The 23,975-nt window shown below is 44.3% G+C and overlaps 1 protein-coding gene across 1 annotated transcript; it reads left to right on the forward strand.

The window, feature by feature from the left end:
- Positions 1-1,706: 1,706 nt before the first annotated feature.
- epdl2 (ependymin-like 2) lies at positions 1,707-22,247 on the forward strand. Its single transcript, XM_020518419.2, has 7 exons — positions 1,707-2,076; positions 4,980-5,098; positions 9,308-9,342; positions 10,846-10,983; positions 12,077-12,257; positions 17,729-17,816; positions 22,090-22,247. The coding sequence occupies exons 2-7, from the start codon at positions 5,023-5,025 to the stop codon at positions 22,163-22,165; spliced, it is 594 nt and encodes a 197-aa protein (XP_020374008.1). The 5' UTR covers positions 1,707-2,076; positions 4,980-5,022; the 3' UTR covers positions 22,166-22,247.
- Positions 22,248-23,975: the final 1,728 nt, after the last annotated feature.

Consider the following 23,975-nt stretch of genomic DNA (forward strand, 5'->3'; position numbering starts at 1 on the left):
AGGATGATGAGAATTCTTTTAATCAAATTGTGTATTTTGGAGCACAATCTGTGTGGTGGAAGCAGGTATCGCTGCAAGAGGGTGTTTCATTTAGGTGGGGAGTCCCCTGGAGACTAGAGGCTGGGTCACTGAATCAATTCAAGAGTGATAGATTTTTTTTTTAAAAAGGCATCAAGGGTATGGAGAGGGTGTGGCAGTATGGCATTCACATACAGGATCAACCATGGTCAGGAGTCATGTGACACCAGGTTCTAGTCCAACAGGTTTATTTGAAATCACAAGCTTTCAGACCTGACGAAGGAGCAACACTCAAGCTTGTGATTTCAAATAAACCTGTTGGACTAGAACTTGGTGTCGTGTGATTTCTGACCTTATTCACCCCAGTCTAATACAAGCACCTCCATATCAGGATCAGCCGTGATCACATTGCATCAGGCTCAAAGGGCTGAATGGTCGATTGTGCTCCTTGCTTCCTCTCTAAAAGGGAGCTGTACACATATTTGGAAAGATTTGCAGAATTGTGGGACTAATTGGTGTGTATAGAATGAGCTGCCAGAAGAAGTGGTGGAAGCAAGTACAATTACAGCATTTAAAAGGCATCTGGATGGGTATACGAATAGGAAGGGTTTAGAGGGATATGGGCCAAATGCTGGCAAATGGGACTGGATTGATTTTAGATATCTGGTCAGCATGGACAAGTCAGACTGAAAGGTCTGTTTCTATGCTACACATGTCTGACTCTAATTGTTAACTCCCTGGAGCTTATACATGCATAATGGTTTCCTGACAGCATCTCTACTACTGTAAGCTAGATGCTCTTTCATTCCCTACACTCTGCCACAGTCTTCCTCTGCATTGCCCTCATTGGGACAAGTGCTAGAAGAAAAGCAAAGTCCATTCTCTGCTTTTGCTCTTGGGCTTAATGTAGTTAAATTCCTTTTTTTTTTGTTTAAGAAAAGCCTTCAATTTCTTTATTGAGCCCAGAGTCTCCCATATTCCCCATATCACTTGCTTGCTTTTCTTTCACAGGATGTGGGTGTTACCAATGAGGCCAATGCTTACCAATCCCTAATTATCCTTGAACTGAGTGGCTGGCTTGGCCATTTCAGAGGGCAGTTAAGAGTCAACCATGCTGCTGTGGGGCTGGCATCACATGTAGGCAAGACTGGGTAAAGTCTCAGATTTCCTTCCCTAAAGGATATTCACAGGATCACAAGATGTACAAGTGGAAGGCTAATCAATCACATTCGTGATCCAGCAGGGCTTGGAAGCATGCTGGTATTTCTGTAGACTCACTATGATATTTATCTGGAGTTAGGATCCCTGTATAGAGACTTGCAGTAGATCCCAAAGGCCCACTTCTTGCACACACATGTACCCTCCATCGGCCACAATGGGAGTCTACCACCACAATGCAAACTACGTTTTTCTCCTGATTCCCCAGCACCACCTTGTCCCAAGATTCCCTAAAATACATGGTAGTCACTGGTAGAGACATGTCCCAACAGTGGCTCTTCAGCGTGCTGTAAAAGGCTTATGCTGAATACAGTGGATGTCTGCTACTAGTGAGGATACTGGGGTCAAAAAATTCAAACTGTTTTGCATGGGCTGAATTAATAAACCCTTATTTATTCAAATGATCAAAATTACTTACTAAGGTGAAAAATGCCCTCTTGGAAGCCAAAGTATATCGAACCCAGTTAAAACAGCTTTCCACTGCATGTTTACATAATCCGAAGTGATATGAGGTCTTTGTGTTAAGCCTCGTGCTACACGTTATCCTGTAAACTGTTTAAGAGGAAGTTACCAAGATTAAATTTTCAGCAGTTTTTTTCCCCAGCCTTGAACTTTGTTTTCCCCCAAGACTCATTCAATGGTCATGGGTGAGGTGACAGTGTGATATCAAGTTTGCCCTCCCTCATGAAGCATCCTCCTACTTAATTGGTTGTCTCTGTATCCAATTGCATAACTTGTAGCATCAGGTGATGTTCTCGTCCCATGCCGAGGATGTATAAAATCGTTACAATTTGAGCAGGACTCTGACATCTCAACGTCATTAGATTGTTCTCATCACAGGTAAGTGTGGATGGTAAGGCAGTACTTCAGAAATCTTCCAGATTGTGGATGGCAGGCTACGTTACAATCTGTGTGCTGTCAGAATAATTGTCAACCGGCAGTGTTTTTGTTTGGATGGCCTGCAGAGGTGTTGGGCAATCCACAATAACTTGCCTTATGTGCCACCTCAACACAGTGAAATATCTTGCTTGGCATGATGTACAGCATTTGAGACTGAGCCAGTTAAGATCGTGTTTGCCTAAAAGACCTGCCTCCATATCGGTTTGGAACTACTTCAGTCATTCTCTGCCTGCACCCAGGTCAAAATGCTGAAATTTCTTCACGCTCCTCTCTTTCCTCCCCCCCCACCCCGCCACCGGCAGGTGTCTGAACACCGCATAAGAGAGAGAGGTTTGAGTGTGGATTCCTGACTTTGGAAATCAATAAGGGCAAAGGCCCCTTGTACCTTGTTTGGGACATAGGAAGTGGGGAGCATGCCAGAGGTCTGAGCCATATAGTCAGCATTTTGAGGCTTGTGGGGCTGGAGGAGATCGCAGAAATGCTGGGCAACGAGAACCACAGTGTGTTTTGAAAAGTAGGGTGACTAAAATGTAGTAATTGCTGGTTTGAGACCCAATGCAACTCAGCAAGTATAGGGCAATGTGGGTGGTGTTGACTGGGTTTTGTCTGATTTAACAATGTTAGAAGAATTTGAAGTGTTCAGAGGATGGTGGACTTGCACAGCAGAGTATTAGAGCAGTCTGGTGACCGAAGTTCTGGTTTGCAAGTTATGGCTGTGCTGCATCTCTGCTAGTATGTAATCTCCCTCTGTTGCTGTGGCTGAGATCAGTGAACTCTGCAGAAGCAGAATATTTCCTGTTTTGTGTGGAGATATTTTTTGACCCAGCTTTTGAATCGTGCTTTTGTCTCATTACCGAAAATCCCAGACTCTTCCAACCAATAAAAGTCAACAGAATTATCTTTAGTGTGGGTGTGTTGGAGGGAATTGTAAACACTAATAGGCTCTAGGAGAGTGTTCAATGCCTGCTTGCAGCTATGTTCATCACAAACCTGTTTTAATTATCGCATTCAAATCTGGCCTTGGATTTTTGAGGTTAACCCTTTAAGGTACCCCCTGTCTTTCACTGTTGCTTAAAACAGACATCTGACTCAGCCCATCTATTCTTCATTAAGAGGATGGGGGCATCAAAGGCCAGCATTTTCTGCCTATCCCTCATTCTCCCTGGAGAAAGTGGTGGGGAGCCACTTGAACTGCTGCAGTCTGTGTGGTGTGGAGGCACCCAAAATGCTGTTAGGGAGGGAGTTGCAGGATTGTGACCTAGTGACAGTGAAGGAGTGGTGATATCATTCCAGTTCCGCTCAGTGGGGAACTGGAGGTGTGGTGTTCCCATCTATCTGCTGCCCCTATCCACGTGGAGTCCAAGTTTTAGAAGGTGCTGTATGTTAGTGACGGAGGAAGTGAGTGTTGAAGCTAGTGGGAGTGTTGCAAGTCAAGTGGGCTGCTTTATCTGGGATGGTGTTGAGCTTTGAGTGTTGTTGGAGCTGCCTCATCCAAGTGGGGAGTATTCCAACACTGCTTTGTCAATGGTGGACAGGCTTTGGGAATGTGGGTGAGACACTTAGCACAAATTGTCTCTTTGTGGCTCAATGCCAAATCTTTAACACTCCTACAGAGCACCTCAGGATATTTGTGTCAATGCAAGTCCCTGAAGCCACAATTCTGTCATGACAGAATTTGTCTGAGACTTCCAACGTTTCCCGTTTCCTGATCTGAAGGATATCTGCTGGAAGATCACACTCTGAAAGGCTGTTCCATGTGGGCACTGTATGCGGTGCTTAGTTCTCCAATTAATTTTGCAATAAATGTTTCCATCTCCTCACTTCCCCTTCCTGTCTCCTTTTTCAAAGGTTCTTCATGTCCTTTGGAGTTCAGCTTAAATGTCTGATTTCCATCTGTGTAAAAATGTATTTCATTCATTAAAAAAAGTTTGTATATTCACAGGTACAAAAGTAATTCTGTACAGTCTTCTTGCATGTCAAGAAAAACAAACATCTCAGTATGCAAACACCAAGTGTCCCTATATACTGAGGTTCCTCCTGTCCCTCCAAGTAGTTGGACTGTTTTGTATTGTCTGTCCTTCATGGAGAAATTTGAAAAGAAAAATGCCTTTTGGCCGCAAGTCCTTTAGGGAAGTGGTCAGCACACATCATGACCCTGTGGGAAAAGGAGAGGGTGGATCCTGTCACATGGTTCCCTGAGCAGACTCTGAAAGTCATTTGGCAGAATGCCTCATTGCCAGAGCTTTCCAACAAGCACCAAGGTGTAGCTTGGCTGTTAGTGAAAAGGGCACTGCCTGTCAGATCCTTCATGTATGCCTGGACTCTGTGCACCACCACATGCTGCCCTCGAAGCAGCTGCATGGGGGTGTACAAACTCTCACTTCCCCTTTTGGAACTTGCTTTTGCCAAGTAAGTCTGGAGCAAGATGCAGTGGTTTTTGTTGAGGTTTGTCCTGAGCAGCTCCATGAATGCAGGATTCTGTGCTCTATGGTCTTTCCTGGGCCCCACACTGAGACAAACAGCAACTGCACCTGGAGGACCATCACAACTGTGAAAGACGCTCTTTAGTCTGCCCGAAACAACATGTTGGTTTTCCAGTGTAAAGAGTTGACCTCGACCAACTATTGCAGACTGGTGCATGTCAAGGTCCAGGACTATGTGCTGAGGGGGACACTAAAGTTTGGGGCAACTACTGCCAAGGCATGGTGAGGAACAACCACTGTTTTTTTGAGGTCTTTCTGCTAAAGTTTAACAAGTCTGTTCGGTTATCAGACCCTCTTGTTGTCTCACTGTACATAAATACACTCCTGCATGAGTAAGGAATGCCTTTGTTTTATTTGCAGCTGTAGGGAGTGATTTGAAATTCCGATACCAAGAGGCAACACCATGAAGCTGCTGGCTGCTCTGGCTATCTGCTCCTCATTCTTCCTGGTGACTGCCAGAAATAAGCCTCAACCTTGTGGTGAGTACTTTTTTCTTAAACTACACTGTTTCAGATACCAAGGCAATAGGACAGAGAGGGGACTGGAACAATGCAGTTTACAATTGGGATGTCTGGAGACTGTCTTGATGTCGTCTCCTATGTTCTCGTTTCCTGAGTATTGGCCCGTGGACTGCCATTTGATTAGCCAATGCTTATTTACAACTGCGATTTCATATTAATATCACACGTTCCACGTCTGACTTGCATCTCAAGGACAAACCATTTCAAATGGAAATGAGGTGTGCAGTAAGTTCCACGCAGGTGGCTCAATGTGATTTCAGTGCTGTTAATGTGTAACGCCACAATGCTGAAGAAACTCAGCAGGTCTGGCAGCATCTGTGGTGAGAAACAAAGTTAATGTTTCCAATGTGACTCTCTACAGTGTTAATTTCTCGCTTGCTCGCTCTCTCTCCCCCAAGGATGCTGCATTTCGTTTCAGATTTCCAGCATCTGCAGTATTTTGCACTTACTGTTGAAGTTCATGAGGTCAAATCATATTGAGGTATCTTGAAGCCATGTGAGGACAAGTGGACTTTACTGTGTATTCTGTAGTATTAAAGTTGAAATGTTTTGTGATGTACATTTACAAAGTTCATGAATAATGGTCTTACAAGTGAAATACTGCAGTGGTTTGCCATGACCATCTCCAGATGGGATGATTTACAGGCTGACACTCCTATTTGGCCAAAACTCCCCATCTGTAGCCAACAAGGCCTGGCAATCAAACAAAATGCATCCACCCCAGAGGTAGGCATGTTGCCTACTGCATCACAAGACTCCCTAATATGGGAATGGGGCATCATTAATTGAATGCCCTTGCCCCACCAAAGGAAACAATTGCTCTACTTCTACCCTATCAGGAACCTGTTTACGAACAGTGTAGTGATTGATTGGAACAAGGTTAGCCAGGTGGCCCTCCATAGAATGAGTTCCCTGGGACTGTTAACCTGGTCCAATCAGGGAGCCTTGGCTGACAGATAAACCGGAGTGTCAGAGGTTCTGTTGACTCAGCTAGCTCTGAGGAAGCTGGATCAGTGTCAAGGGCTCTCAATGTGTAAATAAAGGGAGATTTGGTGACAGGATACCAGCCTCCATGGAGCTGTCTCAAACACCTCGATTGGATCGTCCACCTGGGGACAAGTTTGTACAAACTGCTCGGAAGGATAACGAATAATAGGTAGAGCCCTCGGGTGTATCTGGCCTGTCTCTCGGCACAATGGTCAGAACCTATCTTTCCTACCTCTCCTACGTCTATCCTGCTCTAGATTGCCCTCCAATTTGCCAGAGGTTAAGAAAACTAGAGAAACCGCAGGGTCAGTAAGAGAAAATTGCACTGGAATCTTCCTATCCAACCATCTTGGGCAATGGAAAGATTCCAGGAGATCACATGAACTAAGTAAGTGTTATATATAAATACATCTTGTCTATATATACACACCACACCCAATCCAAAACCTTCTGTGACCTCCTGCGGAGTGTGAAATAGTCCTGATTAGCTGAACTCTACAGCGTGCTCATGTGGATGGAGAATAAATGACCCCTCCAACCCCCCCCAACACCCCTGTCCCCAAGTAAGAGGTAGGCCACTCTGCCATTCAATAACATCATGGCTGATCTGATCTTTAACCTAAACCCCAAATTCCTGACAAGATTTCATTCCCCCTTAGTGGACGATGCTGGACATTTTTTACTTTTTTTAAATTTTTTTTCTGAAGAATCTGTACCCAAGATGGTGCTGTAAAGTAGTGAGATGTAAACTTTTCCACTGTACTCAGTTGAGTACATGTAACAATAAAGGTAATTCAATTCAATAGTAATCAAGAATCTGTCTACCTCTGCAATGAAGCTATTTAATGACTCTGAATCACAATTTGCCTACCTCCTGACATACCTTTCCTGTATAGATCCCAGTGGTCTGGGTGATAGAAGATGGAGGGGGCACTTGATGGGATAATGTTGCCCATTATGGGAGAGAGTAGAATGTAGCACATGGCTTAAAAGTGGAGGGTCACCCATTTAGAACAGAGATTAGGAGGAATTTTCTGAGCATGGAACACCCTCTCTTAAACAGAATAGAGTTGAGAGAGAGACTCCTCCTTTGTACAATATGGTTCCAAGTCAGGATAGCATGTGAGCTGGGACAAACTTTTTTCTGTCTAATAGAATCACAGGTAAATACAAAGTTGTGAAAGGACGTAAGGGGATTGATGGAGTAAATGCAATGGATGGAATTCAGTACGTGGAAGGTGAGGAGCCGGACACTTCAAAGCCAAGGAGGATGAATTGGAAAATTCACTTTTTTACCAGCAAAATGAGGAAATATGAAATAGTTTTGGGAATCTGGCATTTTAACCATAGGAGGTAGACAGGTACAAAAAAAATTTAAAAGGTGGATGGAATGGCGGCTTTTATCTAACGGATAGGAAAGAAGTAACATTTCAGTTGTATCCAAGTCTTAGTCTGATAACGTTAGAGTCTGAAGTTACATTCTGGGTGCTGCATGTCAAGAAGGTTCTCTTGACTTTGGTGAGAGCCTGGTGTAGATTCAAGGGGATGATACAGTCATGTTCATGAAAGTGGTCTAAATATTGATTAACACCTTGGGTAGTTTGTTTAAAACAGTTCTGAAGTGGACATTACAGCAAACCAACTGGTTTCTGTCTATCCAGCTTGCCAGGCAGAGTCGTAACATTGTATATACGTGCATGTTGGTTCTTTAAAGGTGAGCTTTCAAAAGCAAGGTGTACATATAACAGATATCTGGACTTAACAGGGTTAAATGTAGTGTGACAGGACAGACCAGACCTGACCCCCCTCCCTTTAAAATAAAGTAGTCTAGGCCCTAATGTTTTCTTATTTTAAAGGTAAATGCGATGTGCTGTGTTCCAGATACAATTTGATTGGCCAATCTACTCAACATTAAGCAAAACACAATTTATTCAAATGCTTTAGTTAAAATACAACAAAAGAAAGAGGAACTTGAAATAATTTATTGGAAAACCTAACAGAATAATGGATACAGTAACTATTGCTAATTAAATGTTCCAATATAGTAACATCCCATAAACGCATCCTTAGCAAAAGGCAAATTCAGAAAAACAGATTTGCATGCAGTCCAGCAGCCCAGGAAGAGCCCCCAGCTTTTGGCTATACTGGAGAGAGGGGGAAAAATAGCTTCCACTTCAAGACCCCAACAGCAACTGCTGAAAACTAAACCTAAAAATCCCTGGTTCTTTGGGTGGGAGCTTGACCACACCCATTCAGGCTGCTTCTATTATTCTAACTTACTTGAACAAAAATGCAAGGCTCCACAAGTTGTTTATCTTCTCAGACTGCTCAATACCTGTCCCCAAAACTTTTTTCTAATTTTTTTTTTCAAAAAAAAAAAAAGGACACAGCATGCCTCTGAGCCATAGCATCACAACAATGCAAGTAGTGACATGAGTTGGTAAGGGTTGGGGAGGAGTTTTCCTTTGTTCAAGTCAAGAACAAGTGCACACAAATACAGGTAGTTCTCCTATAACATGATGATGATTATGATCTTGTGACCTCTCCCTAGAAAATTGCATTATAGGGAAATTGCTATACTATACAGTAGAAACTGTTATCCAACCAGTGTCCACTACTCATCCGAGTCAACACATTGCGGAGCTGAAGCAACAATAGGAAAGTTGACATTGTCTGATGCTGCCTGACCTGTGTTCTTCCAGCTCCACACCGTTATCTCTGACTCCAGCATCTGCAGTTTTTGCTGTCTCCACTATTCAGCTGTCTTGTTACAGCCAATTTGTGTTAACGAAACATGCATTATACAGGTATTTATGCTATAAAACAGCTATTAACAGCTCAAATACAGAACTTAAGAATTTCTTGACAGAATGAAGATATGGAAGTTGCTGCACATAGTGACATGAAAGCAAGTCACATCAGTGCATTTTAAAGAGGGGTTTGGCACAATGTGACAGAGGGATAAAGGGATCTGGGACCAATGTGGGCAGAGGCTATTAGAATAGAAGAGGCCCATGTGGAACATAATCTCTGGCAGGGTCTGGTTGGGCTGAATGGTCTCTGTTTCTGAGTATCTAGTCTATGTTACTTGACAGTAGAGAATGATAAACATGATCAATGATCCACTTGAATAGACTCGTGCTGCCTATAACAGCTTTTCCTTTGCTTTTTATCTTGCAGTTGGACCAAAGCTTCTGGAAGGTCGAATGGCTACTGTGAGTATCAGGATTGTAATGTTTGGTGTCTCTGATCTCCCCCAGAGTTTGGAGGGGCACTGAATCTTTAATCTGTCATGCCCGTGCTTGCCTGAAGCTACATGTATTCACAGGCACGGCCCCTCTCCTCTGCCAACAGAGAAGGCGTGTCCAGCTATTGCACCTTTTTCAATTAAACAAAAGCATGGAAGAACCACTCTCCTTGTTGCCTTTCCCACAGCAATGCTGAGTCATCTCAGCTCCCGGAGGAGTTCCTGTACTGTTGTCCTGGTGGTGTCCTAGGCCCAACCATTTTTAGCTGCTTCATCGATGACCTTCCCCCTATCCCCATTTCTGACCTTACAATGTTTGATTGTTCAAACATTGTTACATATCCAGCTAACAAGTAGCAAGTAACGTTTACGCTACACAAGTGTCAGGCAGTGATTATCTTCAATCAGGAAAAGCCGAAGCATCATCTCTAGACATTCAATGGAATTATCACTGCTGAATCCCTTTCTTTAAATTCCAAAGTACTGGTGGATCATCATGCTATTGTCATGAGAGGCAGCTGGTGGTGTTTAAACCTAAGGGTCACCATACCTCCGGTGACAGGGGAGGTTGATAGCCTATGGCAAACTTACCTCTAACCCACTATTAATGTCTTTGGGTGTTATCATTGACCAGAAACTGAACTGGATCAGCCATATAAACACTGGCTACAAGAGCAGGTCAGAGGCTAGGAATCCTGTGGTGAGTAACTCGCTGGCTGACTTCCCCAAAGCCTGTCCACCATCTACAAGGCACATGTCAGGAGTGTGATGGAATAATCCTCACTTGTAGGTGCAGCTCCAACAACACTCAAGAAGCTTGTCACCAAAGGCAGCCCATCTGATTGGCACCGCATCCATAAACATCCACTCCCTCCACTATTGACACTCGGCAGCAACGTGTACCATTTACAAGATGCACTGCAGAAATTCACTAAGGCTCCTTAGACAGCACTTCCAAACCCAAGAGAAGGACATGTGGGAACACCACCTCCTGCAAGTTCTCCTCTGAGCTACACACCATCCTGACTTGGAAATATGTTGCCGTTCCTTCACTGTCACTGGGTCAAAATCCTGGAACTCCCTCCTAACAGCACTACAGCTGACCTTGCACCATACAGAATGCTGCGGTTCAAAAAGGCAGCTCCCCACCACCTTCCCAGGAGCAATAAATGCGGAGTGCAGTCAGTGATGCCATGATATGACTTGGAGAGAATTGGATGCTGTTTGTTTTCTCGTTCTCAGCCTTTCCTTCTAGTTTCTTTCCCCCTCCTGTTGGCATTGACTTCCTCCTTCGCCAATGGGTGCACCGATGCACCAGTGACTGCAATGATCGATTGCTACCACCTCATCATTTGAGACACCGCAATCAAGTCTTGACCAGAAAAGAGCCCCCACCCCCAAGATGGTGTGGACTTTTCTAATGGGTATAACCTTTTCAGTATCTCATCCTTGTCAATCTCTTGTTTTAAAGTTCAACCCGAGCAAGCAGTATGAGGTGTGGTCCAAGTTCTCCTTTGACGGGATAGGAAAGAGGATATATGCTGAAAATTTGGTGGTGATGGACAAAGGCATTAAAGTCTTTGTGTGGGATTTCTTCCTGTTCAAAGAGGTGAGTTTACAGACCCACAGGCTTCTGATTTGATTAGGTAATCACTGCCCATTATCCTGACAAAGAATCCTGAGAGTCTCCCACCACGTGAGGCAGTATTCCATATTTTTGTTTCATGGTGAGGGATAGAAATAACAGGACGCCTTCCGTTCAGAGCTCGAACACCAAGCTCCACACCACCTGACCATACTCAATCCTGCCATTTTAAAAAAAACTGCACTGGCCCAAACATTCCCAGATAAGGGACAGCGCAGTTAGATACAGAGTAAAGCCTCCCTTACACTGTCCCTTGTCAAACACTCCCAGGAGAAGGACAGCACAGCGTGAGATACAGGGTGAAGTTCTCTCTGCACAGAGAAAATCTGTTGCTATTATTGTTTGGGACTCAGACTGTGAAGTATTGGAATGATGTATCGTCATTAAGTTTGATTGGTATTTGATGATGAGTGAAGAAGCTGCTTTCTGATTTTATTTCAGATTTGTTCTTTGATGTTGGAGATTTTGTTTGTCTACGTGCATTGAAATGGGTTGAAATTGAGGTGACCAGTTCAGTGCATCAGAAATTAAGAGCAGGAGAGCTTAAAATCTACCAGTGACAGGAGTTGAGTACCACAAAGTCAGAACTTTGTTTCAAATAGGCTTTATCTTCTAACCTGACCTGACCTTGCCTGCCTTTTGTCTCTTGTCATTGAGTAATGCTTGATTCGTAGCTATTTCAATCTGACATGCAAGTCATCATTAGGGGAGTTCTCATGTAAACAACTGTCACAACAATTTGGAGATGCAGCTGCTAGGTGGCACTGCCGCTCCATTGTCTACAACATTGCAGATTTGGAGTTAGAACAGAAAAACTGGTCAATCATCAATTTAATCTTCAAAGAACTAATTTAAGAGGTAAAAGTCAATGAATTAACACACTCTACAATAGCAGTGAGATGTTGAGTGCAGAATAACCAAATGGATGGAATGTTAGTGAGGTTTAGATCTTCACTGGGTTGGTGAGCACTTAGTCAGACGTCCTGATCTGTAGAACTGGGTGGTATTGTAATGCTTCTTTGTTTGACTCCTGTCTTTTTGTCTCCTCTACTTGCAGAACGTTATGTACCAATTCTACCCCCAAAATAAGACGTGTGTGAAGAATCCTCTTCGTGTTCCATTCCTGCCCATTGCAATTCCCCAAAATGCAACATTTGTTACTCAGCTGTACATTGGAGGCTCCTCTGCTCCGGGAGAGGGGATGCTGGCCAATGTTTGGAGCGGTGAAGTTGGCACTGGTAAGAGCAAGGGTGGATTCCTATTTAACCTTCTCCCCACTGCTACGCTCTTCTGTCGTTCTGTGGTAAAGGCCCATGAGTTCTCCACCTGATTGGGTTCTGGCAACTTGTGCCTTTTTCATTGGAGAGCACAATGTGCCAGGTCAGTTGTCTCCCCCACTGGTCAGATTCCAGATGAGATCTGTGAAATCCTGCCTGATTATTTCTTTTCCCCCTCACCGCCATCGGTACGCTGAGGATACCATCTTGTTCGGCTGACAACCAGGATTGAACCTCCTCTGGCCTGTGTGCCAAAGGATCCTCTGAAAAGGAGGAGATCATTCAGCTTTTTCATCCCCTTCCACTGTTCAAGGAAATCATGGCTGCTCTGTGAATTTGGCCTTGACAGCAATGATTGACTCAACATTAACTGCCTTTTTGTTTTTCAAGATTCCTAAATATGTGCTGTCCTTTATGTACAGACGTTTGCAATCTTTCTTGAAAGATTGGATGTTCTGTCTCATGATCAATGTGCCAGTTTACCTTTTAAGAGATATGCTGATGATATCGTCACTGCATCATGACACATGACCTGAGGGTGTAGAGACCTCATTCCATCTTACCCCAGGATCACATAGGCATGATGTGCTGGAAGAATCTTGCTCTTTGTAATCTTAACTGCATATGAAGAATGTAGTTTTTACATCTAGTAGTTAGCTGTTATAATGTCTGTCTAATGCTCAATGCCACCTTATCAATATCCAGGTTGTTATAAGGATAATATAAACGTTACCACATCAGGTAAAATACCCTTTTGGAGGCCAACTCATTGTGGTTAACAGTAGTAGTCCTCTTTAGCCTCCATAATTTTGCTATTAGATATTTGATAAACTAATTGAAGGGCCACCAGACAACCTTTGGACAACAGAATTCAAATAAAGCAACTATTTAGCAACCTTCAGTATCAGTTTTTGAGTACAGACAGCTGTACAGATTTGTAGGAACTGCCAATGCTGGAGAATGAGATAACGGTGTAGAGCTGGATGAACACAGCAGGCCAAGCAGCATCAGAGGAGCAGGAAGGCTGACGTTTCGGACCTAGACCCTTCTTTACACCTTGTTATCTCAGATTCTCCAGCATCTGCAGTTCCTACTATCTCTGAAACAATTTTAACCCCATTGCAAAGCCTCTTCTAAGGATGCCTACCCTGAAGTTACCCTCCTCCCTCCAGGAAAAACCTCAGTGGATCTCTCTCCCACTGCAACTCTCTCATAATCTCTTCGGCCTTGAAACATTTCTGAAGAAGGGTCCAGGCCCGGAACATCAGCCTTCCTGCTCCTCTGATGCTGCTTGGCCTGCTGTGTTCATCCAGCTCTACACCTTGTTATCTCTATGTACAGATCTGTAGACTGGGCACTAATCATGAAGACAACACTTTCTTTCATTAGAATGTTATTTCAAGATTAAAGAAATTTTGTAAGAGTGCCTTTTTAGATATGAATATAACCAAACTAAAATGTACCAACCTATATCAAGTCTCGATGGTACTTTTTTCTCAAAGAAATAAGTGCAAGAGGCTTGAGACTCTTTTTACAAATAAGATAGTCAAATAATCCTAAAAGTACAGTTCCAAAGCTTCTCTGGAAGAAAATGCTTAAAACCTGTAATGGTGGAATGGCTATCCAGTGAAAAAAAAATCACCTTTACTGAATTGTAACTGTTCAAATAACATGCAGCTGTACATTACAGATCAAGCAATAGATGATTCTTAAGACAAGACCCAAAAAAGATTGGGATTGCTCTTGAAGACCAAGTCTAGGGAAGAATTAACTTCAGGATTAACAGACACCAACCCCAAGAGTCAATTGACCAGTTCGTCAGAAGATTTGACAGCAAAAGGTGATTGTGACCTTCCCAAAGAGGAACTGTGTGAGAGATTCCTTGTAGAGACAATGGTCAATTCATCTATTTAACTTTGTTTTAGGAAGGTGCTTTTGGGCATGAACAAGATCCAAAACACTGAATTGACTGAGGATGAATCCAACTATCAAGCCATAGTGGAGGCTAGCAAGCATAGTGTGGTGAAGCCAAAATTACTGCTACCATCAGCAAAGTGCACCAAACCATCAAAATCTGTTAACAATGTGGTCTGTCGCATATACCCAAAAGCCATTCAACCTTTTCTGATATCTGTATAGCAAGGGACAGTTGGGATGCCTGGATTGGAAATCTGATTCTAAAGTCCAAGCCAGATCCAGAACGAAGCACAACTAACCCACCAGCTGGTACAACACCCACAATGCGAAGGTGCACGCTGTCAATGCCCACAATGTCTGGAGTCAACCAGGCAAAATTTCAGAAGATGACAAATTAAGAGCTAAAACTGACATGGGGAGCTAATGCCCATATATTACCACTGTACATCCTGGAAGATATGTACCATGTGGCACCTCCATGTGAAAGGGTAAAGTTACCAAAGTGGCACCAGACCAAAGGGCTGCTGTCTCATCAGTGAGAGATGGTAGGTCACCATGCCTCAGGGGCAGGGATAGGTTGAGGAGGAGAGTCCTTCATGGTAATGTCAGCCAGTGTGGAAATTGAACCCATGCTGTTGGCATCATGCTATTTCAAACTAGTGTCCAGCCTGCAAGAACCCACTTCTCAGAGTTTAATAGATCACTAACTATGTGCATGGTAGAATCTCAATGCCATGTAATCCACAAACTCACCTTGGCTTTCGGAAATTTTCTACCAGCAGTGGCAACTCCGCCAGGATATACTGATCCCAGTGTAGCTACAGTTCATGAGATTCCTATCATACCCACTGTGCTGGAATAGTCTACACGTAATGCAATTGAATCAATCAGCCCTCTCAAACCTCTTTCCAAATGGATTTGGTATGATTGGAAATAATCAGTCATATAGCACAGAAACAGACCCTTCAGTCCAACCAGGCCAGGGTGAACATAATCCTAAGTTAAACTAGTTTGCCTACTTCTGGCCCACATCCCTCCAACCTTTCCTATTTATGTACCTATCCAAATGTCTTTTAAATGTAACTGTACCCTTATCCACCACTTGCTTAGGAAGTTCATTCTACACGTGAACCACCCTCTCTATTTAAAAAATGCATCCCATGTCTTTTTTAAAGCTCTCTCCTCTCACCTTGAAAATAAGCCCCCTAAAATTGAAATCCCTCAGCCTAGGGGAAAGATAAGATTAATGGTAGTTATCTACACCTCTCATTATTTTATAAGCTTCTATCAGTTTGTTTCAACCTCCTAATGCTCCAGTGAAGAAAGTCCCAGCCTTTCTTTATAACTCAAACCTTCCATATCCAGCAACATCCTAGTAAATCTCTTCTGAAAAATCTCTTCTGAACCCTCTCTAGCTTAATAATATCCTTCCTCTAACTGGGCTACCAGAACTGGACACAGTGCTCCAGCAAAGGACTCACCAATGTCTTGTACAACCTCCTATACTCAGAGGTCCGAGCATTGAAGGCAAGCGTGCTAAACACTGCGTTAACCACCCTGTCTGTGATGCAAACTTATAAGAATTATGTACCTGAACCCCTAGGTCTCTGTTCTACAATGCTGCCCAAGGCCCTAACATTAATTGTATAAGCCATATTGCATATAAGGATATTGCATCCCATTTACTGATCCTCCAAGGAATTGTACATTCGAGAGAAGCTTCAATTGGAACTCAGTGAAATGGATATGGCTCATTGACTTTTGGCCAAAGCCAGATGACCTTGGTATATGACCGATTGTCTTCAAGGGCAAACAAACTCTAATAACCAAAAGCATTGCACAAAGGTGTCATGTCCTTGAGATGAACACCCAGATACTGAGTCCATGATTTTGTCTACTGGGCTGGAATGAATCAGGATGTTCACGAATGTATGGAAACCGTGCCCAAATGTACGAGCCTGGTCAGTTGGGGGAGCTTCTACATCTGCACAGTGTTTCATTCACACCCGCACCCAAGTAACAACAAACCACTCCCCACACAGGGAGAAGATTATATCCACGGATCACTTCTCTAACATAAAGAGTAGGAAATTTAGAAATACAACAAGGCCAAACATGGCTGATACAATGAGCATTATTTTCAGTTTATTCGGTAGCACAGATGAGACAGTATCTGCAAATGGATTGCAATACACTGGCAAAACATTTCAAGACGTGTTAACTGAGGAGAGATCTATGTTTCTTTGTCCTCCCACCATCGACACTCGAATGTATGGTACATGCTAAAGGACATCAGTGAACCAGATGGGTTTTTATGATAATTGGTTGATTGTCATATACTGAGTTTCATGATCCCCATCTGAGGCTAACTTTACATTCCAGTTTAATAGTGTAATTTAGAATTGCACCAGCTTTTGAACACTCATTCCCAGAGCATTAACTGGAGCCTGTGGGTTACTAGCCTACATCACTGTCCTGACATCATCTCCCTTTTAGATTGGGACAGTATTGCCCACTGTGCAGTAACTATTTTCCCAAGTTCCCTGTAGCTGAGTCGCCCTTAGTCAGGTGAGTAGGCTAAAAGCCATCTAAGATGTTACAGTAACAAGATAATTTTCCACTTTTTGGTATCAATCCAGTGACTCTGAAATTACGCTGTCCCAGTGCAGCAAGTAGTTGGGAAGCTAAATGGTATGTCGGTGTTTATCACAAGAGGATTTGAGTTTGGGGAAAAGTGTCTTGCTGCAACTACACAGAGCCTTGGTGAAAGCTTGCCACTGGAGTATTGTGCCTTTCCAAAGAAAGGTATATTTGTCTGAAGGGAGTACATAGGAGCGTCATTGGACTGATCCTGGAGATCACTACGTCCTCCCAGGATGGGAGATTGAGGAGATTTGGGTCTAGAGTCTCGGGAGTTTAAGAATGGAAGAAGAATAAAGTTCTTCCAGGGCTCGACATGATGGAAGCAGGAAGGAGGTCCCCCCTGGGGAGAGGACAGGCTAGAATCGGGAGAGGAGACCTTCTCGGGAGAAGGGGTTGGCTATTTTGGACGGGGTGGGGGAGGGGGGTGGGTGGGTGGTTGGTGGTAGGTATTTCTTCACTTGGAGAGTGGGAAGTCCCTTGGGATTCTCTGCCAAGAAGGCAGCTGAGGCTCAGTCGTCAAGTATGTTCAAGGCAGGTTCATCGATTTCTTGATATTTAATGCTGCTGAGAGATATGGGTATAGCGCAGGCAAGTCCGGCCAAGGCAGAAGATCAGCCACAATCTAGGATGATGGAGTAAGCTTGAGGGGCCAAATGGCCTGCTCCTACATTGCTGTGTACTGAACCCCTGTCCCCACAGCACAGCTGCCTGTTCACTCTGCTGGAGACTGACTGACTGTGAACTTGATAAAAGTTTATTAATGTAGTGCAAACACAGACACCAGGAAAAGAGTTGGTCCCATTTGCAGATGTTGGCCCCTAATGTTGACATAAACAATTTTTTTCCCATTGTGTTGTTTCTTCCTCCCCCAGTGCACTACATGTTGACGTTCACAGAGGTTGGCTGTCTCCCTGTATCGGAGCTGTATTACATCAAGGAGACCGGCTGGGTCACTGAGATGTGAGTTGCTTGACGTTCTCTCTGCCTTAGTACATTTTAAAATTCATTTAGCAACTCCGCCTTCCCCCACACCTAACATCACACCGCCTCCAGTCCTCTCTGTTCCTACACCTGTCGCTCACTGGGCTGCATGGCAAAAGGTCCTGGATTTGGCTGCTAAACCTGGCTGTCTCCTCCCACAACACCTGAACACAGTGAGGATCAGCTGGGAGGAGGAATGTAGAGTGGACTCCATTCTGCCCAGCTCCCTTAGCCCAGAGATCCCACAACCACTGCTGACTCAACTGCAAACAAGGTACTTGGCACCAGTCTTTGAACCATACAACCATAGAGGAGTTACATCACAGAAAGAGGCCATTCAGCTCATTGTGTCGGCACTGAATAGACTAGCCATCTGTTCAAATCCCATTTAGCAGCACCTGGTCTGTAGCCTTGCAGGTTCCAGCACTTCAGGGGCAAGGGCAGATCCAGGCTTATTTGAAATGAGTTGAGGGGTTTCCTGCCTTTAAACGCCAAACTGAGCAGCGAATTCCAGACACTTACCAGCCTCTGGGTGAAAAGGTTTTCCCCTCCTGTTCCCTCTAACCCTTCTGCCAGCCACCTAAAATCTGTATCCCTTGGTAACTGCCCCATCCTATAGGGGGAATAGGTCTCCCTGGCCACCCTACCCAATCCCCTCATTATTTTGTATACCTTGATTAAACCACCCTTCAGTCTCCTCTATATTTGAGGGAAAATGACTCTAACCTATTCAATCTTTCCTCAAAACTGCCCTTTTCAAACCCTGGCAACATTCTTGTCAATCTCCTCTGTACTCTCACTAGAGATATTACTTCCTTCCTGTAAGTGTGGTGACCAGAACTCTACAGAAAACTCCAGCTAACTAGTGCCTGATACAGTTCTGGACATGCCTGCTCTTGTATTCAACACTTCACCCAGTGAAGGAAAGTATCCCAAATGCTTTCTTTAGCATCTTTTTCTACCCACCCTGCCACTTCCAGGACTTGTGGACGTAGGTGTCTCCCTTCCATTACCCTCTCAGTACCCTCCTGTCTATTTTATATTCCTTGCTTTGTTTGCCCTCTGCCAACACACAACCTTTCAGTTCTCCAAACTGAATTCCATTTGCTGCTTCTCCACCTGCTCGGTCAAACCATTAACATCTTCCTGCAGTCGACACTTATTCTCTTTTGTCATCAGACAGTGTGCAAATTTCCCAATCATGTCTCCCTCATTAGTCTAAATCATTAATGTGTACCACAGACAGAAGAGGACCCAACACTGAGCCCCTGTCGAACACCACTGGAAACCACTTTCATCCACCGTCCATTATCCTTTTATTTCCTGATGCTAAGAAGTTTGGATCTAACTTATCACATTCCCCTGAATCCCATGGGCCTTTGTTTTTTCTGACCTCTGTCACCTGGAGCCTTGTCTCAAGGGACCTGACTCAAATCCACATTCATGGCACTACTCTCGCCGGTCCTCCTCCTTATATCCTCAGTACTTTACATTAGTACGACAACCTTTCTTACACGAAACACTGCTGACTATCCTGGATTACTCTGCTGTGCGTGCATGTGCATGCCCCCGCCAAACATGTGGCCCGGGACACCATGGGGCCATTTAGCATGGCCGCACCTGCACATCATTGGACTGGGGGAGGAACCTGGAGCACCCACAGGAAACCCATGCAGACAGGGGACAAAGTACAAACTCCACACCGTTGCCCAAAGGTCGCATTGAACCCAGATGCTGTGAGGCAGCAGTGCTAACCACTGAGCCACCGTGCTGCCCTTCCCTGCAGTACCCAGTACTGAGGAGCTTCTCCCATCTGTCTGGAAGTCTGTCTCAAGGCGCCACTGACAGTGCAGCACTCCCTCAGCACAGCAGTAGTCGGCATGCCCTCAGCCAGGAGTGAGGCTAGACCTTTCTGACTGTGAGCCTCTGCTTTCCCATTCTGACACTGACTGCTGTTATGACCTACACACACCCTCTGGTGATACAGGTATCATTTCTGGGTTGGGAAGGTGTGCTGCAGTGAGATTCCCTGCTCCGATACAACCTGGTCCTGGCATCTGGAACCTCAATTCTCAAACAGCTATCTCGTGCAATACACAGACCCAGTGAACACAGGAGATCATTCCAAACACACCATGGGCTCACCACATTTGGAGAGGAATATCCCTCGTTCATTTCCTTGTTGGGCAGGGGTCTAAAATCAGTGAAAAAACTACATGTCCCAAACCCTGTTTTCCTCCATGCTGTGGGTGTTCCTCCTCACTGAATAAGTCTGAGTTCCTCTGATACATGTAATATTTCCCACTCCAATCCCTGCCTCAGTTCATCCACTGCTGAAACCCTCACCCAGATCCTTGTTGCCTCTGATTACCTCTGTGTCCTGAGAGAGTTAATCTCCCACCATAAAGGTCCGCCTAAACTCTGCTGCCTGTCTCCTACCTTGTGCCAGGTCCCATTCAGCCACGAGTCACTCTGCTCACTGACCTACATTGGCTCCTACATCCACCGATCCTCAATTTAAATTTGTCAACTCTTAATTTCAAATCTCTCTGACTGTAAACTCTTCCGACCTCTATACCCCCTCCCTGTTTCTGTAACCTCCTCCAGCACCTGCACCCTTCCCTATCTTGGCACAGTGGTTAGTATTGCTACCTCATTAGTGCCAGGAACCCGGGTTCAATCCCCATATCGGCGACTGTCTGTGTGGAGTTTGCACATTCTCTCTGTGTCTGCGTGGGTTTCCTCCAGTGCTCTGGTTTCCTCCCACAGTCCAAAGACGTGCAGGTTAGGGTGGGTTGGCTATGCTAAATTGCCCGTAGTGTCCAGGGATGAGCAGGCTGGGTGGGTTAGCAATGACCAAAATGGGGTTACAGGGATGGGATGGGGTGGGTCTGGGTGGGATGCTCTTCGGAGGGTCAGTGCAGACCTGATGGGCTGAATGGCCTGTTTCCCTACTGTAGGGATTCAGATTATGACTGTAACCTCCTCTAGTCCCTGGACCCCTCCCTATCTCTGCAACCTCTGCGCCTACAACCAAGGACAAACCAGTCCACTTGACTGATGCCCTATCCATCACCTTCGTTCACTTCCTCCACCACTGACACAGTCACAGCAGTGTGTACCATCCACAATGCACTGCAGCACACACTTTTGACAGCACCTTTCAAACACACGACCTCTTAGTCCCTCATTGGACAAAGGCAGCAGGTGCATGGGAGCATGTGACCACCTGCAATTTCCCTCTTAAGCTGCACACCATCCTGACTTAGAAATAGAACATTTATACTTTCTGTCACTCTGTCAAAATGATGGCAGTTCCTCCTTAATAGCACTCTGGGTGTCCCTACTATCACAGTTGCACTGCAGCAACTCACTATCACCTTCTCAGAGGGTGATTAGGGATAGCCAGTGATAATGTGCAAAAATGCCAAAAGGGGGAAACCAACTAATCTGAACAGTGCCTGTCAGTTAATGGTCAATCATCATTAACTGCTGCATGACACTCACTACCAATCAGATCCCAATTGCCAACCATTAGCATTCTTCTTTCATACAGTATAAAACATTGCAAGAATTCCAATAAAAGGGAAAACCAATCAGTGTAGGATGAAATGCTTTGTTTTCAGCAATATTCACGGTTTGTTTTATTTCAGAAATGCCTTTACAAACACTCAAACATCAATAGAGAGTCCCTGATATCTGCACCCTAGGGTTTCCTCGCTGAGGCTGGCTCAACTGTAATCTGTTTCCTTTCAGCGCATTTCCGTGCATTCACCAGAAGATACTTTTCTCCTGCCAGCACCTTTCCTTCAAGATGCCTCAGACAAACTGCAAACCAAGCATGTGAATTCCTGTAAACTCAGTTTCCAGCTGTTTTTGCCAGATTTCTTACCAGAGAGTTAGATGTACTGCATTGGCCTATGCTCTTGCACACCCTACTTTGAATTATTCTGACTGTGTCATTACATCCCCTATTGCTAGGAGACAACCTAATTTTTGTCCCCTCTACCTTCTTTAATGCACTGAACAGCTAAACCCTACCCATTTCCCCAACCTCTAGGTGGATTTTACAACCTTGAAGTAAACAAAACATCCATACCAAGTCCAAAATAACTCTACAGATTTGCAAGTTCAAAAGAGAAATCTCCACCCTGAACACATTGCAAAATATCAATTAATCCTACAGTTAGTTAAATGTTGTTCTTAACACTGAACAAGCCTGTACTCATTCTGTTTTTACTTAAATTTCTAGGTTCTATGACTTAACCACAGGAATCCATAATCCCACTGTATTTATACCTCCTGCGGAGTGCTCTCACCTAAACTGAATAAGTGAGAATATTTGCTCTCGAACCTGATACAATAGAAAAATTTATCTGAAAAACTGGAATAAAGAACAATTGGCCTGTCTGTTTATTGAGATGGCAAACTTTGATAGTCAAATGTCCTGAAGTCATGCAAAATTCTGCCACCAGAAGTCCCCTTCACTAAAGAAGGCTAGCTAGCATTACAAAATACTAATCGACTCTACGGACATATTGTCATGCCTACCTGTAATAGCACTCTGGAAACTGTGCTCTATCATTCCTGGAAACGTCACAAAAATTAAAGATTTTTAAAAAGTTGCTGGGACTGGAGGGTTTGAGTTATAAGGAGAAATGGGATAGGCTGGGACATTGTTCACAGGAGCGTAGGAGGTTTATAAAATCATGACAGGTGTCTTTTCCCTAGGGTGAAAGTTTTCCACAGTCAGACTATATTTTTTTAAAGGTGTGGAGAAAGCTTTAAAAACACAAGGGGCAACTTCTTTACACAGAGGGTGGCTCGTGTGGAATGAACATCCAGAGGAAATGGTGGATGGTAGTTAAACATTTAAAAGACATTTGGAAACGTACATGAATAGGAAAGGTTTGGAGGGATGTGGGCCAAACGCAGGTAGGTGGGACTAGTTTAGTTTGGGATTATGGCCAGCATGGACTGGTTGGTCTGAAGGGTCTGTTTCCGTGCTGTGTGACTAAGTACACAAAATTTTCTAATTTACCTGATTATCAGAGCCAGGCTGACAAAAAGCATAGCAGGCCAGGTAGCATTAGAGGAGCAGGAAAGTTGACATTTTGGGTTGGGACTCTTCAGAAATGGCCATGGTCACTGTACTGTTCAAGAACTAGTTTATTACAGCCAGCCATAGGGCACAGTGGCTCAGTGGTTAGCACTGCTGCCTCATAGCACCGCTGCCTCATAGCACCAGGGACCCAGGTTCAATCCCAGCCTTGGGCAACTGGAGTTACATATGTTCTCCCTGTGTCTGCATGGGTTTCTTTCAGGTGCTCCAGTTTCCTCCCACAGTCCAAAGATGTGTGGGTTAGATGGATTTTTCACGGGGATGCTGGTTTAGTTATGAAGGTCTGTGATTTATCAGTTAAAATTCACCGCTTACAACAACTGCTGAAGGAAAGATGAACCGGTTTTGTTCACGTCAAAGATGGATTTTGACTGCAGAGGACAGAGTGAGACAGCTCTCATGCTGGTGGCGATCAAAGAATTTTCTCTGCACATCTTGTAGATGTACAGCCCTAAGCTGTTCTGTGACCTGAGAATCGATCACACAACAACAGGCTTTTGTAATGGATAACTGGTCACTAGCCTGTGGCCCAGTCAACTTCCTGTGATCACCCAACTTTAATGTGTGCACAGAACCCCCTCGGCTGTAGTTCATCTGCAAACACTTTAATTCCTGCTTGTTCAAACAGCAGTTTACACAATGTTTCACATGTTGTTCAGGTCTCTTTGTTTCCAAAGATTACTGCTTGTTTTGAAAAACATTTAATCTCATTTCATTAAAAAAAACATAAATAGAAGTGGGAGAGGGCCATTCGGCCCTTAGAGCCTGCTTACCCCCCCATTCAATACAATCATGCCTGACCATCCAAGTCCCTCCCCTTTTTCCCCACTTTCTCCCTATATCCTTTGCCCTCTAAGAATTTCAAAACATTCAATGCTTTGCCCTCGACTGCTTTCTGTAGCAGAAAGTTCTACAGTCTCCCCACTGTCTGGGTAAAGACATTTCTCCTCATGGCAGTCCTAAAGGTCCTGCCAAACATCCCTGGTTCTGGACTCCCTGGTCATCAGGACCGTCCT

The sequence above is a fragment of the Rhincodon typus genome, chromosome 43 (genome assembly GCF_021869965.1).
Source record: "Rhincodon typus isolate 14 chromosome 43, sRhiTyp1.1, whole genome shotgun sequence".
Taxonomy (NCBI): Eukaryota; Metazoa; Chordata; class Chondrichthyes; order Orectolobiformes; family Rhincodontidae; genus Rhincodon; species Rhincodon typus.